The sequence below is a fragment of the Thamnophis sirtalis genome, unplaced genomic scaffold, assembly GCF_051295495.1.
Source record: "Thamnophis sirtalis isolate CommonGarterSnake01/CBP01778 unplaced genomic scaffold, rThaSir2_p1.2 scaffold_3, whole genome shotgun sequence".
In the NCBI taxonomy this organism is placed as follows: Eukaryota; Metazoa; Chordata; class Lepidosauria; order Squamata; family Natricidae; genus Thamnophis; species Thamnophis sirtalis.
The window spans coordinates 76,461,946-76,479,930 of NW_028261383.1; the positions used below are offsets into that span (position 1 = coordinate 76,461,946).

General features: G+C 41.4%; 1 protein-coding gene across 8 annotated transcripts in view; it reads right to left on the reverse strand.

Annotated features, from left to right (window-relative positions):
* Positions 1-17,985, reverse strand: part of DOCK3 (dedicator of cytokinesis 3) — a 201,292-nt gene that overhangs the window by 103,739 nt on the left and 79,568 nt on the right. For all 8 annotated transcript variants that reach the window (XM_087709232.1, XM_087709235.1, XM_087709231.1 and 5 more), the window contains exons 14-18: positions 14,864-14,989; positions 12,334-12,458; positions 9,017-9,179; positions 7,245-7,351; positions 6,287-6,458 (exon numbers count right to left, since the gene is read on the reverse strand). In XM_087709232.1, the coding sequence (XP_087565358.1) occupies positions 6,287-6,458; positions 7,245-7,351; positions 9,017-9,179; positions 12,334-12,458; positions 14,864-14,989 (693 nt within the window). The remainder of the gene's footprint in view (positions 1-6,286; positions 6,459-7,244; positions 7,352-9,016; positions 9,180-12,333; positions 12,459-14,863; positions 14,990-17,985) is intronic.

The following is a 17,985-nucleotide window of genomic DNA, read 5'->3' on the forward strand; positions in this document are numbered from 1 at the left end:
TGCTGATCTAGCAGTAGCCTGCAGTGCTGCATTTAACCACTGCGCCACCTTGGCAAAGGAGGCTCCGGCTGTGACAAAGGTGTCAATTTTGTAATTTCTGATGAATGCTGTAGGAGACGCCCACATAGCCGCTCTGCAAATGTCAATAATAGAAGCTTGGGTCGCCCAGGCTACTGTGGTAGCAGCATTCCTTGTAGAGTGTGCCGTCACTCGACCTGGCACGGTCCTGCCCTGATGCTCATAAACCATTTTTATATAGGCCTGCAGCCAAGGTCCAATGGTTGAGGAAGAGACCTTACGGCCCAATGACCCAGGCTTAAACGACACAAAGAATGACTCTGAACGTCTAAAGTCCTTGGTCCTTTTAATATATATGCGCACCACTCGTTGAACGTCTAGCTTGTGCCAGGAATGTTCCTTAGGATGCTCAGGTCTGGGGCAAAGGTTTGGGAGGATCACCTCCTGGGCCCTGTGAAAGTGAGTATTCACTTTTGGTATGAAGGAAGGATCGAGTTGCAGGATGACCCGGTCGTGATGGATAATACACAGTTCCTCTCTGACAGAAAGTGCTGCAATCTCTGATACCCTCCTAGCAGAAGTAATTGCTACTAAGAAGGCAGTTTTAAAGGTCAAATGCCGAAGACTGGCAGTTCGAATCGGTTCGAAAGGCGCTTCCAACAGGGCTCGCAGAACATAAGGTAAGTTCCAGGAAAGCTAACTGTGTATAGCCTGAGGGAGGATGGTGGATGTGCCTTTCAGGAAACTCCTGACCTGATGGTGTTGACTCAGGGACTGATGAGTGCCCCTAGCCAGTATAGTGGACAAAGCTGCAACCTGGCGATGGAGAGTGTTGGGCGCCAACCCTTTGTCCAGCCCCTCTTGAAGGAAGTCCAGAAGTTGGGGTATGGATGCTGAAACGTTTACGATATCACATTTCTTGCACCTGATGGAGAACGTGGCCCAGGTCGCGTCGTATATGCGTGTTGTGGATGGTCTTCTGGATGCTTGAATGCTCTGGATGACTTTGTCAGAAAGATTTTGTTTCCTCAGGAGCTCCTCCTCAAGTGCCATACGGTTAGTTGAAGCCACTGGGGGTCTGGATGACTGATGACCCCCTGGCTGAGGGAGATCTGCTCCTGAGGAATCCTCCACGGTTTCTGGATGGATAGATCAACCAGATCCGTGTACCAGGACCTACTGGGCCAATGCGGAGCTGCCAGTATAATCTCCGCCTCCTCCGCAAGGAGTTTGGTGATTACCTGCAGAATGAGCGGTAGGGGCAGGAAAGCGTAGAGGAGGGCTGGAGGCCACTTGGATCTCAGCACATCCGTCCCCTCTGCCTGGGGCAAGTGGTAATGTGAAAAGAATCTTGGCAGTTGCATGTTGACTTTAGTTGTGAACAGGTAAATTTGTGGTTGACTGAACCACCGCACTATCCGCCGTAACAGAGCTGGATGTAGACGCCACTCAGAGTTGTCGATCGTCTGTCGGCTCAGCCAGTCTGCCCTGACATTGCTGGCCCCGGATATGTGATCTGGTCTGATTGATGCTAGGTGACATGGTGACCCAGAAGTTGGGCTGAAAACCGTCTTAGAGCGAGCCTGGCTGCTCTCAGCTCCAGTCAATTTATGCTTCGAGCTGCCTCTGTCTGCAACCATCTGCCTTGTGTCAGTTAACCTTGACAATGTGCCCCCCAGCCATAGAGACTGGCATCTGAGGTGACCATGACTCTTTTGGGTTCCTTGAATTGGCAACCTTTCTCTACTGCTGTCGACTGCCACCATCTGAGGGAGCGAATCACCTTCAGTGGAAGCTGAACCTTTCTGGGCGAGTTGCTGGCCTCCGATCTCGGCATCGGCAGTAAGAACCACTGTACTTCCCTGGCATGAAGCCGCACCCAGGGAACTATTTTTAGGCAAGATATCATGATGGCAAGAAACTGCGAGAGTTGGACAATCGGCAGGGATCTGACCCACTGGCACTGGCGGATCCTGCTCCTGAGATTGCGCAGCCGATCTGGTGACAGAAACACCTGGCACGAAACACAGTCTATTATGGTGCCAAGGTGCTGAATGTGAGTTACCAGTTCTAGATGACTTTTCTTTCGATTCACTGAAAAGCCGTAGTTCTGTAGGGCAGTGGTCCCCAACCTTTTTATCGCCGCGGACCAGTCAGCCTTTGATAATTTTACCGTGGCCCGCTGAGCACGCGCAAGGGTGGGGGGGGCGTTGTTCGCGACGACACATTGATTGTTTATATATCAGATTGTTTTGATTAAACAACTTTTATTTTATTGTATTTAAACATGCCTTACAAAATAAAATACAATTACATAAATATAAAGTGCAAGGCTACGCTACTAGCGCTGTCTACGCTAGCCCTACGTAGCTGCGCAGGCGCTCTTAGGTTTTTTTCAGGAATCGGCCAGCGCTGAAGCGCTGAAAAGGAATGAGAAGGGCGGCGCTGGACACAGGGGGGCGGTGGGCCGCTGGTGACGTCAGAGTGCCACCAGCGGTCCAGTAACACCCCTTGTGCCAGTTAGCCCTAATTTGCATACAGAAAGAAACTATGGCCCCCGGCCGCTGCAGCGATCATGGCCCCCGGCCGCTGCAGCGATCATGGCCCCCAGCCGCTGCGCGGCCCGGTGCCAGGTACTCCACGGCCCGGCACCGGTCCGCGGACCGGGGGTTGGGGATCACTGCTGTAGGGCACGTATGGTGGCTTGCACATCTCTTATGGCCTGGTGACGGCTCGACGACTGATGATGTTGTCCAGGTACCATTCTAGGCGAATATGCCGGGCATGAAGGTGAGCCGCCACTGCCACCAGAAGCTTGGTGAAAGTCCTAGGCATGGACGAGAAGCCGAAGAGAAGAGCCCTGTACTGATAATGCCTCTCGTTGTAGTAAAATCGCAGGAACTTCCTGTGCGATGCATGGATGGGCACATGCAGGTAAGCTTCTTTCAGATGAATGGACGTGAGCAGGTCCCCCTGTCTTATGCAGTACAAGATGGATTGGAAGGACTGCATGTTGAAGCACTTGTAGGCCATATGCTGATTCAGGCGCTTCAAATCCAAGATGGCCCTCCACCCCCTGAACTCTTTGGGACCAGGAAGGGAATGGAATAGAAGCCCTTCCCCTCCTGGTCCGATGGAACTGGCTCTATGGCATTTATTTGCAGAAGGTGACAGATCTCTGCCTGCATGAGGGACCTTTTGAGGGGGTTTGGGGGAGGGGGCAACGAATAAACGTCCATGGAGGGAATGTCAGAAACTCTAGGACCAGACCTTTCCTGATGGTGTTGAAGATCCACGTATCCATGGTGATCTCCTCCCATCGGTCTGCATAAAGTTGCAGTCGGCCCCCGATGGGAGGATCACTCTGACAGTCACTTATCGCACCTGAACTGGCAGTTGTTGGAAGGAGCCCTGGTGTTGTTGCCTGCCCCGGGACCCAAAGGTGCTCCTGTCTTGACCCCTATCGCTAGATTGATTGTAGGACCTCTGATAGGAAAAGTAGGTAGAAGCCTGAGCATTCTCCTGGCCCCAAAAGGTCTTTTTCCTGAAGGAACCAGAGTCCTTCCTCTCATTCTTTTTATGAGTAGAGGGAAGGATTTTCTGTTTATCCTTTGTCTCTATCACAATTTTTTCTAAGGAATCTCCGAAGAGATGCCCCCCTTTGAATGGGGCTGAGGCCAGCTTCCACTTAGCTTTCATGTCTGCCTGCCAGTGGTGGAGCCATAGCATGCGGCATGAGGTCACATTGGAAGTCAGCGCTCTAGAGGCGAACTTCACCACATTCAATGAGGCATCCGCGGAATATTCCACAGCTGTAATGATCTTATTGAGATCATGACGCCACCGAGATCCCTCCGAGGGAGGCTTAGATCTCAACTGACATAGCCAGAGTAAGGATGCCCTTGTGAAGAAGGAAGCGGAAGTTGATGCCTTAAGGCCCAGGTGGCCGCCTGGTGAGTCTTATGGCAGGCTCTTTTGACCCTTTTGTCCTCCGCTTTAAGACCATCTAAAAGGTCTGCCAGTAGGGCCGAGTTGGAAGTCAAGGCGACCACCGGGGCATCCACCCCTGGCAATTTCAAAATGTCCTCCATTTTAGATTCTAAGCAGTATAAATTTTTGTCTCCCACATTTGGCTTGGCCAATGTTCCTGAAGGCACCCACTGGCGCTGCACAACAACCATGAACAGGTCAGGGACTGGAATGAGCTCCGGATCCGAAGCATTTTCCTTAAATAGTCCCTCCTTGGGGTCCTGGAAGTAGAGGGGACAGCTTTATCCTTAGGTTTAGCTGGGCCTAGCTCCATGGAAGCCTTGGCCTTATAAAAATAGCTTTAAACAAAGACGGTTTGAAGAGGCCAGTGAAGGCAGGCTTATCGGGGGGCATATCCTCATCCTCCGATAATTCAAACTCGTCTGCTGCCTCCTCCTCCCAGGCTGACACCTCAGTTGTAACAGAGGTACCAGGAGAATCGGGGTTGCGATCCATGTTCTCAACGAGATGGTGACCGGTCTTATAACTCCTCTGGCTTCCTTTTGTTGCATTGCTTCGACAACGCCCTGGGAGATGGCCTGGAAGATAACCTCCCTTATCTCAGCTGACAGGGCAGGGCCTTTGTCTTCTGCAGGCCTGGACCTGGAGGAAGCCTGAGAACTCCTCCTCAGGTAAGATGCACTGAAAGGGCTCCAACTCCTCCCTCATAAAAGAGCTGGGGAATCCAGGTAAACCAGGAAAGCTGCGGGGGACCCAATTTGAGATTCCCTACCTCTTAGGGATGGTAACTGATCCTCTTGATTCAAGGGAACTTCCCCTTCCTCAGATCTGGACGGAGGTGAGCCCAGGAGAGTGTCACACTCCTGGGAGAATGCGTGGCCCAGGGCCCTTCAGATCTCCCCCTTAAGGCCTCCTGCCCTTTGGCCGCCTGTTTCTTGGGGCCCTTGCTCCCTGGGGAACTATGGGATGATTTTCTCCCAGTGCCCTTACGCCCTTTCCCCCCTTGGTTTGGCCTACTGCACTTTGAAGAGGGCCCTGCCAGCTCCTCCGATTCCCCCAAATCTTCATCTGCCATGCCCACTACTGATGAATTTCAAATGAGGGTGGCTGAGTCGCGGCTTGAAGGATGAAGCTGCAGTAAGGAAGGGCACTGGGTGCTTGCCAGCTGGCTTTAAAGCACCTGCAAATCCGCTTAATAGCTGGTGGCTGGCTGGGTGGCCAGGACACTCCAATGCCGCCCTTCTGTGACAGGAAACCTTCTGGAAGGGGAGGGAGGCCCTGCCGGCATCCCAGAGAGGGCCAGGCACTCCCCGGCGATGATCTGCGCTGAGATGATAAGGCACAACGCTCTGATCTGCGCTGAGATGATAAGGCACAACGCTCCGATCTGCGCTGAGATGATAAGGCACAACGCTCCGATCTCCACAATAGTCCGAGGCGAAGAAGAGTCAAGTTGCTGGTATAAAATGGCTGCCATGGCTTTGCGCTGTCAAGAGAAGGTCCTCCAATGCCTCTCAATGCCTCAATTAGTGGCTGTTAAAAAGCACGCAAAAGTGTCTCTTCCAAAATGGCCACTGTGCTTGTTGGATTGTCAGAAACGCCGCTGCGAATACCAGGCTCTTCTGAAGCTCCAGATGCTGGCAAATGGCCAGAAACGCTCAGGAATGGTCCTGCCGCCCCCGCACTCACCGGCAGCCGCCGGACAAGTGGTCTCTGCTATCCCGACTGCTGCGTGCGACCAGCAACAGTTCAGATTACAGACAGTCACCTCAGCAATCCTTTAAGGTAATTAATCCTTCTGAACAGTTCTACTGAATACACTACACTAAGGGAAAAAAATAAAAAATTCTGAAATTTACTGTGAATTGCTTGGAGAGTTCCAGTCTATCTGTCAAAGGACTGAAGAGCTCCCCAAAACTAGTCCTTATGGGCGAACTGAGTTTTTAAACTGTCCTCAATGAGGCAAAGGAGGGGTGGTCAAAGAAAAATCTACTCAGTCCTAGGGCAGGTAGACTGTATTTAAGCTTCGACTCTCCAAGCAGGGCACAGGAGAAGTATATATATATATTAGTTTGAAAATTCTGTTTTGTGTTTCATAACTGTTCCATACTCATAGAAACAGAAACTTTCAAGTACAGATACATGCTGCAAGTAACCTAATCAGAACTGATATATATATGAAAAACTTTTTCAAAGTTTTATGTAAATAAGACTATTATGCTTCATTGAAAAGGTAGACTATGAATTATGAATTGTTGGAATAAAAAAACTGCTGTACCATTCTGAGTAAGTTTGGTAGAAGACAGCTGAGTAGAGATTGAAAAAAACTCTTTGGTGCTGCGCTGAAATATCAAGCTTGAAGGGATGTTGGGACAACCATTATAATCTTCTTTGCAGCATGGAAGACCCAAGTAAAGTGCATGGTTATTGAAAGTGCTGTTTTCATCACACTGGAGACACAAGAAAATAAATTATTAAATTTGTTATATTTTATGTTGTTATGTTATATTGTTATGTGAGTCGGACTATATTGAAAAGCAACTTATTCTATTCATGTATATGTTCTGCCTACAAATGCGTACAGCCTTTATTTATTAATTACATCATTTATAAACATTTTATTTTTATGATAATCAAAAAGTTACATGTATCTGCCATTAGAATTAGCTTCCTTTTAAATATCAGAATCAGAATTAGTAATTTATCTCAGTTTTCACAAGGATTAAAATGTATCGCTGTGAGTTCAAAATACAACATTTTTTCATTTATTTTACCTGTCAAGGATTTTAAATATCTATTCTACTACTCAAATCAAAATATTGTTCTTTGCTAAATGGAGTATTTTTTTCAGAATCTTTGTGGGATACTCTTATCCAAAAGCAGTAACAGAACACCCAAAAATGGTGGATAAGGAACCTTTTTTCAATTTGTGTTAACATTGTGCGCATATAGCTATAATATAAAACAAGAAAAAAGGAACAGAGATTTTAGTAATACTTTTCCATGATTACTAACTGCAATATTTTGACTGTTTATTTTTAAAAAGTTAAAACTGTCAACATTCTTAGATTTCTAAAACTACAAACTTTTATGTAACAGAATAACAGAGTTGGAAGGGGCCTTGAAGATCTTCTAGGTGCAAACCTCTAGTGAAGCAGTGTTTATGACATTAAATATAAGCCAAAGAGGGGATATAATCATGGAAGGATCAAAATACAAAAAATGAAGTATAGTACCTTATAAACATAAAGCTCATGAATATCATCAGATAAGGTAGTGCCATCATCTCTCATTAATGGTGTAAATGCAAAGCCAAAGAGCTTCTTTTCTCCTTTATCTTTTGCTGCAAAACAAAATCAAATATTTACACACATTTTTAAAATATTAGGTCTTTAGGTTATCTGTAAGAAACAGAAAGTCAATATGCTATGGTAGTCACAATGCATATGTATGACTAAAGAAGCCAGGGTTCATATCCTTACCTAAAGCATGCAATTCCATTGATGATTCTGGACTAGTCATTCGCAAACTGACATGTCATAAAATTGCAAGAATAAAAAACTCTGCTTCCAAACACTTTTATACTTGTGTAGCTATAAGTTAGGTAAGTTCCTACGACTATTGCTGGCTGAAATAGTTGCCATAATTTACTTTGTCATATATTTTCAAATGATTTCCTGATCTACACTGGTGGGTCCTATAGCTGGCTGAGGTCTCCCACAGATTCCCCCATTCCCTGAGGTATCAAGATTGGGTTGATGAGTGAAGCAGTCACTTGGGTATCTTGCTTAACCACCACTTTAGTCAATGACCAAGACTCTGTACCATTTATGGTGATAATACAATACAATAGCAGAGTTGGAAGGGACCTTGGAGGTCTTCTAGTCCAATTCCCTGCCTAGGCAGGAAACCCTATACCATTTCAGACAAATGGCTATCCAACATCTTCTTAAAGACTTCCAATGTTGGGGCATTCACAACTTTTGGAGGCAAGCTGTTCCACTGATTGATTGTTCTAACTGTCAGGAAATTTCTCCTCAGTTCTAAGTTGCTTCTCTCCTTGATTAGTTTCCACCCATTGCTTCTTGTTCTACCCTCAGGTGCTTTGGAGAATAGTTTGACTCCCTCTTCTTTGTGGCAACCCCTGAGATATTGGAACACTGCTATCATGTCTCCCCTAGTCCTTCTTTTCATTAAACTAGACCTACCCAGTTCCTGCAACCGTTCTTCATATGTTTTAGCCTCCAGTGCCCTAATCATCTTTGTTGCTCTTCTTTGCACTCCTTCTAGAGTCCCCACATCTTTTTTACATCGTGGCGACCAAAACTGAATGCAGTATTCCAAGTGTAGCCTTACTAAAGCATTATAAAGTGGCATTAACACTTCACATGATCTTGATTCTATCCCTCTGTTTATGCAGCCTAGAACTGTGTTGGCTTTTTTGGTAGCTGCTGCACACTGCTGGCTCATATTTAAATGGTTGTCCACTAGGACTCCAAGAGCACTCTCACAGTTACTACTACTACTACTACTAGTAGTAGTAGTAGTAGTAGTAGTAGTAGTAGGAGGAGGAGGAGGAGGAGGAGGAAGGTACCAACTATACTGTACCTGTGCATTTCATTTTTCTTGCCTAAATGTAGACCCTTACTTTTTTCACCATTGAATTTCATGTTATTAGATAGTGCCCCAATGTTCAAGTTTGTCAAGATCCTTCTGTAAACCTATCTTCTGGAGTGTCGGCTATTCCTGCCATCTTGGTGTCATCTGCAAATTTGATGAGTTTCCCATTTATCCCTCATCCAGATCATCGATGAAGATGTTGAAGACTACTGGGCCTAAAACAGAGCCTTAGGGTACTCCACTGCATACCTCCCTCCATGTAGATGCAGTTCCATTGATAAGTCGAGGGCTACCTGTATTTTTGTAGGTTTTGGTTATTTGTCTTATCTATTTAATATAATCCTTAATACAAAATATGTAAAAATATTAACAAAAATATTATACTCACTGGAACAGTGTCTGAATTCAAAACGGAGGTGAGATCCACGAAATCTGTCAATGGGGATTGGGAGTTTGATGACTTCTCCCCAGCGAGGACTATTATTATGATAGAGAACAAACGAATGATACATACTTCTATTTGATTCTCCTGAGCCTAAGCTAATGCAGTCCTACAAAAAAAGGATACAAAGTAAGAATACTAAAATATTACACTAAACATGATACAAGACACTAACAACCTCATTTAACAATACAAGGATTCTGTAGATTTCAACTAGTCTGTGTTGTGCATGTAACCCCTATGTCGGACTGTCAATTCACTACTGGGCCTATTGGAAGTCGGGAAATGGGTCATTTCTGGCCTCCGGGAGGTGGGGGAGACTGTTTTCACCCTCCCCAGGCTCCAGAAAAGCTTTGAGAGCCTGGAGAGAGCGAAAACTGGGCTCACCAGAAGTCGGGAAACGTGCAGTTTCCGGCCTCCAGAGCGCCTCCAGGGGGCAGGGAGACCGTTTTCACCCTTCCCAGGCTCAAAAAAACCTGTACACACAGGGCAGTGGGGGAGGGGGTCGTGTGCCCATGGATGTGGGCATGTATGCGTGCATGATATGCTTGCATGCGTGCTTTTGGCACCTGAGGCGAAAAAGGTTCGCCATCACTGTCCTACACTATAGGAAGTTATGAATTTATGCAGACATAACTAAACTGCTCAGCTAAGAATATTGTGTTATGATTGATTTGTTTTCTGTGTGACATTAAGTATAGTTATCTACATCTAAGTACATCTTTGGATGAGGAAAGTTTTATTTCGATGATGACTAGTTAAACTAGTCAGGAAGGTTTTAAACTAGAATGCAAAGGGATAGGAATAAGTGAGTAGCAGATCGGCTAACAATGTATTATATACCACAGAAAAATCCTAGCGTAGTGATATTAAGAGCTTAAAAAAGAAGCAAAAAAATACAGACATAAAAGGAAAGACATAAAAGGAAACCAAAAGTGATTCTAACCCATTACCCTAAATGCTTTATACTATTGGACAAGGTATGGAAAACTAGCAATGTGAGATTGATATAATAAAGAATGAAGTATGGTGTAATATGAGTTACAGAAATATGGTGGGATGAATCTTAACAGTAGAACACCGGCTTGATGAGTATACCTTTTTCTACAAAAACAAAAAATTCAAGAGTGGGTATGGTAAGGACTTCTAGAGAAGAAATAGCAAACTGAAGAGGGCTCCGTTAAAAGTGTGTCGACGATTGTGGTGAAATACAGAGCTGATGAGTAGACTTTGTAAAAAGAAATTAGCAGAATTTTTTGAAAATAGTCTAAATGCAGACACTGACAAAAGTATAGTTTGAGATGGAAGTAAAGCCTATTTGATTAAAGAGGATATATAATATAATCTAATACTCAACTTTTACAAAAGAGCCAAGAGAAAATTTAGTGTATTTCAGATGAAATAAAAAGTAAAGAAAAATTAAAGAAATCTCAAAGGAAGATAACTATCTCTCATCAAATTAATTTTGTATAGAAACAGTTGTCAATATTAACAGTAAAAGAAATAGGGAAAAATGATTAGTGAAGCTATAAAAAAAGATTAAACCAAGAAAAATGCCAGGACCAGATGGATTACCATAAGGTTCTTATCATAAATGTTCTGAGGATGCACGTTTACAATCTTTGCAAAATATAATGAATTTTATTTTACAGGGAAGAAAGATATACCTGAGATTTGGAAATATACAAATATAGCATTATTGAAGGACTTTGACAAAAAATTATAAAACAGCATCACTACTTAATAATCATTATAAATTATTCAGAATTATCCTAGCTGATTGAAAATAATTTTAAAATAATTTATTAATAAAGAATAGATGGTAAGAACTTCAGTTTACAGACAGAATACACCAGGAAGAACTGAAAAGGTTTTCCCTTCCTATCCTATTTCCCACTTTCCAGTTTTTTCCCATTTTTCTCTTCCTTATATTAGATGCTTAACTTGGCTGGCAGAGAGGGAATGCTGTGGGTCCTGTCAATCAAGGAATTCCAGCTGACTAGTCCAGGAGAACCTTCTCTGCCATGGCTCCTACCGTTTGGCACATCTTATCCTCTGAGGTGAGATCCCCTTTGACCTTCTGCAAGACCCTGAAGACCTGACAGTATCAAATGGTTTGCGGTCCCAATTGGGGTGCATCACATTGGATGGTGGTTGATGAATTAAGAAGTAATTCCATATACCCCCCCACACACATCCTGTTCCATTCCCTGTCCTTTAATCATAATATTCTTTTGATTGTGATTTCCAATTTATTGTTGTAGAAATATTTATCAATTAGGGTTTTAATGCCATTCAAGGTCATTTTGATACAAGATGGGTGACGAATTAAATAAATAAATAGCCAAAATTGTGGTATTAAATTTGGTAATCATTTCCTGAATTTAACATTATCTAAACAAGTAATAAAAGTAAACTTGTCCAGATGTTTTTTTAGCTTTGTTTAATTAACACAAAAGGGTATTAATTTCAATGTTATGGCAGGAAGAATAGAACATACTGAATGAGGTGTCTTGGGGATAATAGGAGCCAATATGTCTTAGCCACTCAGCTAAATAGAAGATTTAAAATAGATTTAAATAAAGATTTAAAATAGATTTAAAAATAGAAGACTGAACTAGATAGAAGGCCATTAAAGTGAAGACAAGATTAATTTTCTTAAAAGGAACTGACAATTAATTATGTACATTACATTATACTGTAATGTCGGTAGAGTGAGGTCTTATAATTATTATTACAATATTTCAGTGATTGCGGCTTTCGGATATAAGAAAAGAGAAGATACAATTTTTATAATATGCTATGTAATGCAATACCATTTGCAATGTGTGGATTCTCTTGGGAGAGTAAATTCGAGTTCAACATGCAAATAGTTGTTTAATAGTTGAAATCCTCATTGAAATCTGACCACAGTGTAAAATAGAGAAAAATCATGTTACGTTTCCATGCACATTTTGGTGAAAAGATGAAAAAGTGATATAATAATAAATTAAATGGTCCATCTAAAAAACGCAGTTGGTGCTAGATATTATTGGATAGAGAAGATTAAATCATGTGAAATAATATTGAATAACACCAGTACAATAAGCATTTTTTCTAGCTGAAAAATAAATGTTTCTATTTTTTGCTTTAATTCCTCAATAATTTAAAGTGAATATTTGATTAAGAATTTCAACCCTTCCATATATAAAAGATTTTGAATTTTAAAGAATTTAAACTCAACCATGATAGAAATACATTGAATAAAGTATGTAAATATTTACTTTTAAAATTTCTCCATCTGCATAGAGAACGTACATAGTTACTTCTATGTTCTTTTGAACACTTTTTCCACCTCTCTCAAAGTCTCCTTTCTCTAAAGTCAGGTACAAATCGTTTCGTATATCACCTATATACAAGGAGAGAAAATGTTTTTAGAAAAGAGCACATAATAAATTATTCTTTTGGACAAACCAATGATATTTTGTTCACTATTCTGATGAGATATCAACTCATTCCAATTGTAAAATGAATAGTTAATAAAAATGAACATTTAATATCAGTGTATTAACTGGCCAACTTAGTTCACCCTTTTTTAAAGCAATTTTTCGGTTCCACCACAAAATCGCGGAGGACAAAATCGCGCTCGACAAAAGCGCGCATTTGACGTCATCACAGCGCGACGAAAACATCGTGCTGTGATCGAAAAATGTAAAAATAAAGCTAAAACCTTCCCCTAACCCCCCCAAACCTAACCCTAAACCTAACCCTAACCCTTAACCTAACCCTAAATCTAACCCTAAACCTAACCGTTAACGTAACGAAAAACCTAACGCTAACCCTTAACCTAACGCTAAACCTAACGCTAACGCTCTAAACCTGACCCTAACCCTTAACCTAACCCTAACCCTAACCCTAACCCTTAACCTAACCCTTACCTTTATGTGAATCGGCTTGCTTTAATTTTAATTTTATTTCAATTTTTAATTTTTTTCATCGCGCTGTGATGACGTCACATGCGCGCTTTCGTCGAGCGCAATTTTGTCCTCCGCGCTTTTGACGGGTCACGCAATTTTTCGCTCTCCCCAGGCTCCAAAGGCTTTATAGGAGCCTGGGAAGGGAGAAAAGAGCCTCCCCTGCCCTCCCTGGAGGCCTTCCGGAGGCTTCATGAGCTTCCCTGAAGCCTCCGGAGCGCAAAAAAACGGCCCTATGGGCAAACCGGAAGTTCGGTAACTTCCAGTTTGCTCGGAGGATCGTTTTGACTGCTCCGAAGGCTTCAGGGAAGCCTTCTGAAGGTCCCTGAAGCCTTTGGAGCGCTTAAAACAATGTTCCAAGCAAACAGGAAATGACTTCCGGTTTGCTCTGAGGGTCATTTTGGCTGCTCTGGAGTCCCTGAAGCCTCCGGAGGGCTTCCGAGGGTGGCGGGGGAGGCTGTTTTCGTCCTCCCCCGGCTCCTATAAAGCCTCTGGAGCCTGGGGAGGGCAAAAAAAGCATGCAAAAATGGGGGGAGAGCGCCTGTAGTGCGTGCATGCACACTGAGGGGAATCCTGCATTGCATTATGGGTGCGGCACGCCTGCACACTACCCCCCCTGCACTCCCCCCACTTATGGCACACGAGCCAAAAAAGGTTCGCCATTGCTGTCATAGTGTATCAAACACACATAATTACCATCAGTTGTATTATTGTTTACTGTTCTAAAAATTGGAAAATGATTCATTTTGAAATAATGGGTGTAAAATTTCATAAAGTATTCTATTAAAGCAGAAAATGGCCCATTCTGTTTTTCAAAAACTGAATGGGTCATCTCCTGTATTTTGTAAATGTACCAATCTCAGAACACAAAAGTGCAAAATATTGCTTGATACTGAAATCAGCAGTTTTATATTGTTCTTTAATATAAAATTATTGTGGTACAAAACACCAAAAAATAAAATACTAAATATAAACAAATTCATTTCAAGTTTATCTGTAACTGCCTTTTGTATTAATTAAAAATACTCCTTGTACTAAAATTCAATAGTGACAGAGAACTAAAAAAGCTCTTGGAAGTACAAGTACCTTTTTTAACCTCTTATAATTATAATTGTAATATTTTTTGATACTGTAATTGATTTCTTGAAGTACTAAAAGAAGATGAAAGTCAAATGTTTCAATAGGAAGAATCAAAACAATGGAAATGTTTGTTTGCTGAAAGCTGATACATGATCAAAGTGCTTTTAAAACCATTTTCATTCTGAAAGCAGTATCCCATACAGCATTAAAAACTGCTACTTCAATGTTGATATTATTTAGGGCCCACAAAAGGGATTTCATGAGTAACATAATCCTTACTAATACAATGTTTCTTACACTAATGCATAACTGTGGCTTAAAACCAAGACAGGCATGTGGAGAACTAGTTAGAAGACCCATACATTGTATATATGCATTCATTTCTAATTTAAGATTGATTTCTAAAACATGCTGATATCATCTAAAGTAACATTTAGAAAGAAAAAAAGTGCTGCATTAAAACCATCTATAAAAATTCATCCCCAGACTTAAAACCTAAGCAGAATAGCAACCATTATCAAATTATAATTGGACTTATAACTCTATGCACATTATAAGGAGGGGTTTCATGGGGAAAAAAACTAAAAAGGACATTCTTGTATAATCTTTAATTGTGTCCAGTTATTTTTAGTAGAATATTATTATTTACAATTAAATCACTCAGCTATATCTTTTATTTAATATTTATTTTATAGTACTATTTACAATGATAAAGACGAGCATTCAGTAAGTACTATAAATGAAACTTTCATTCACTTACCAGGCACGATCACATCTGGGAATCCTATTTTTCTTGTAATAGACACCCCTCTGTTAAAGATAATAGGATATTCTCTTCGAATTTGTTCCATTTCTCCACGGACAATTTGAAGAGAAATTATAAGTCCTGAAAAAACAGAGCAAAATTAGATTCTTACAATTCAACAAATAAAAATACAATGTAGCAGAATGATGTTAAAGACAACAAAATACTATCCGAGAATAGGAATTATTATATTTTTAAGGTCTGAGCAGCAAAAAAATAATATAGAAGATTATCCTCTTCAACACAGTGGAAAAAGCAACACAAAACACTGCTAGATGTGTATTTGTTCAGAGGAGAGGGGCAACTCCTGCAAATGGTAATGCCAAGTGATAGGATACAAAGAGACTATCCTACGCCATTTTATCAAATGGAAAGATCTTTCTTTGTCCTTGTCAGAAGCACCTTCAAATTGTAGACATAATATTCAACACTGAGCAAATAAGATAGGTCATCAAAATATAATATGTGTAAAAAGTATGTAAAATAAATAGGATTAGAACTAAATGATTTTTGCCCAGTATTGGCCACTTCCCACAAGCTGAAAAATTAGTAGGAAAATTGGTATACAGCTATCCAGATGTTGAACCAAGAAAGGTTTAAGTAAAAGCTAGCACCCTGAATTGTACTCAAAAACCAAGTGGTAACCAACACAGTTCTCAAAAGAACAGGATGATGATGATGATGACGACGACGATGATGATAGAAACAGAAGGCTTTATTTTGGCAGCTCAAGACTGCAAACTACATGAAGGCAAAATTCAACGTTACCACCAACAGCAAATGTCACCTCTGTAATGAGAAAGACGAGACAGTCGACCACTTGATCAGTGGGTGCAGCAAAATTTCACAAACTGACTACCTAAAACACCATGACCGTGTTGCTAAGATCATTCACTGGAAATTGTGCCAAAGGTTTGGATTTCAGTACAGCAAAAAGCACTGGGAACATCAGGTTCAGAAGGTTTTAGAGCATGAGAAAGTCAAGATCTTTTGGGACTTTAGAATTCAGACTGACAGGCACTTGTCCCACAACACACCTGACATAACAATAGTTGAAAAGAAAAAAGTATGGTTCATTGACATGCAATACCTGGAGATGCACGAATTGAAGATAAACAGCAAGAAAAAATCACAAAGTACCAGGACTTGCCCCAAAGGCTGTGAATCTCACCAAAGATTAACCACCACCACCAATAATAATAATAATAATAATAATAATAATAAAACTCCGCCGTTGCCGGTCCCAAGCCCGGATGAGAAAGGAGGAAGGTTGGGATCAGGTTGGCATCTGGTCCCGTAAAAAAAAACCCCGCCAACCCATACAATATGGTGAAAAAAACGAATAAGAATTCCATACCGCATCGGTCGTCGCGCGGGTTAACAAGGGCCGCGGCGGATGTTGGGGTCCCTGGACATCCGTCGACAAGTGGGCTACAAGTGGACCAGCCAACAAAACGACAAAAATATAGTGCAGATGAAAACCGTGCCATAATGGCCTGTTACTACAACTCAGAGCCAGAAAAAAGAGGATATTTAAAGCGAATGTATGAATTATGGAAACAACAATATCCAGATTCAAATGTTAGTGAACAACGACTAGCAGATCAAAGGCGATTTATTATACGGAATAAAGTGTTTAGTGAAGTTGAACATGAGGAAATTCAGGCAAATTGCAAAACCCAAAAAACAATATCACAAGCGGAAATAACTGATATTCAAGACACAACTAAAGACACTATAGTAGAACTCCCAGAAGAAGCTCTCGGGGAGGAAATAACATCACCACCACTAGAACCAGTTATCACTGAACCAACTGATGAACTAACTCAAAAACAAAAAGAATTGAAGGATAAGATCATGGAGCATTTTCTGCTTAATGAGGAAAGGCAACGTTTACCATCACTAAAAACTGTGCCTAAGAAAATTTTGGCCCCTATCATGAAAATGGTTAATGCAGTGTTTTCAACAATTGAACCGGGATCCATCTTGGAAACAAACCAGTTAATGTACAGCGCAGCTGTAATAGTCACTAATGAACTAGGCATTAAAATTAAAGTACCTAGTCACACAACAGAAAAAGCATCAAAGCCAAAGTGGAAAATCCGTCTAGAACAAAAAATCAAAAAATTAAGGACAGATGCTAGTAACTTAAAGAACATGCATGAGCAACGGCTTAAAAACAACAAAATCATAGATCGGCTAATCAGAAGATATAGATTGGATACAAGAAACATCAATGAAGCTGTAGAGATTGTAAAACAGCAGATAACAGCAACAGCTAGAAAAATTGAAAGATATGAGGCACGAATCATCCAATATAAACAAAATCAGCAATTTCGATCAGACCAACGGCGTTTTTATCAAAGTCTTAATGTGAATGGTGACACCAAAAGTGAAAAACCAGAAAAGCAGGCCACAGTTGAATTCTGGAAAGAATTGTGGGAAAATGCAAAGGACTACAACAAGGAAGCAAAGTGGATACATGACTTTGAGAAAAGCATTGGCAACAAACAAATGCAAGTATTAGAAATAACAACTGAGATGATCAAAAATCGAGTTAAAAAGGTAAAGAATTGGACATCACCTGGAAAGGACCAATTACATGGTTTCTGGCTCAAATATCTGACCAGTTTACATGCAATATTGGCCAGGCAACTGAATGAAATTTTACAAAAGGGCCAAATTGATGAATGGTTGACAACTGGAAAAACATACTTGATTCAGAAAGATCCAACTAAAGGAACAACACCTGAAAACTATAGACCAATAACATGCTTACCAACAACCTTCAAATTACTCACAGGCATTATTGCAGATAACATGATGGATTATTTGGAAACAAACAACATCTTGCCAGTAGAGCAAAAAGGCAACAAAAGAAGGAGCAGGGGCACAAAAGATCAGCTTCTAATTGATAAAATGATATTAGAAAATTGTAAGAACAGAAAAACGAACTTGAATATGGTCTGGATTGATTACAAAAAGGCATTTGACTCACTGCCACATAGTTGGATCATAAAATGCTTAGAAACAACTGGCATTAGCAAAAATATTACATCCTTTACTGAAAAGGCAAT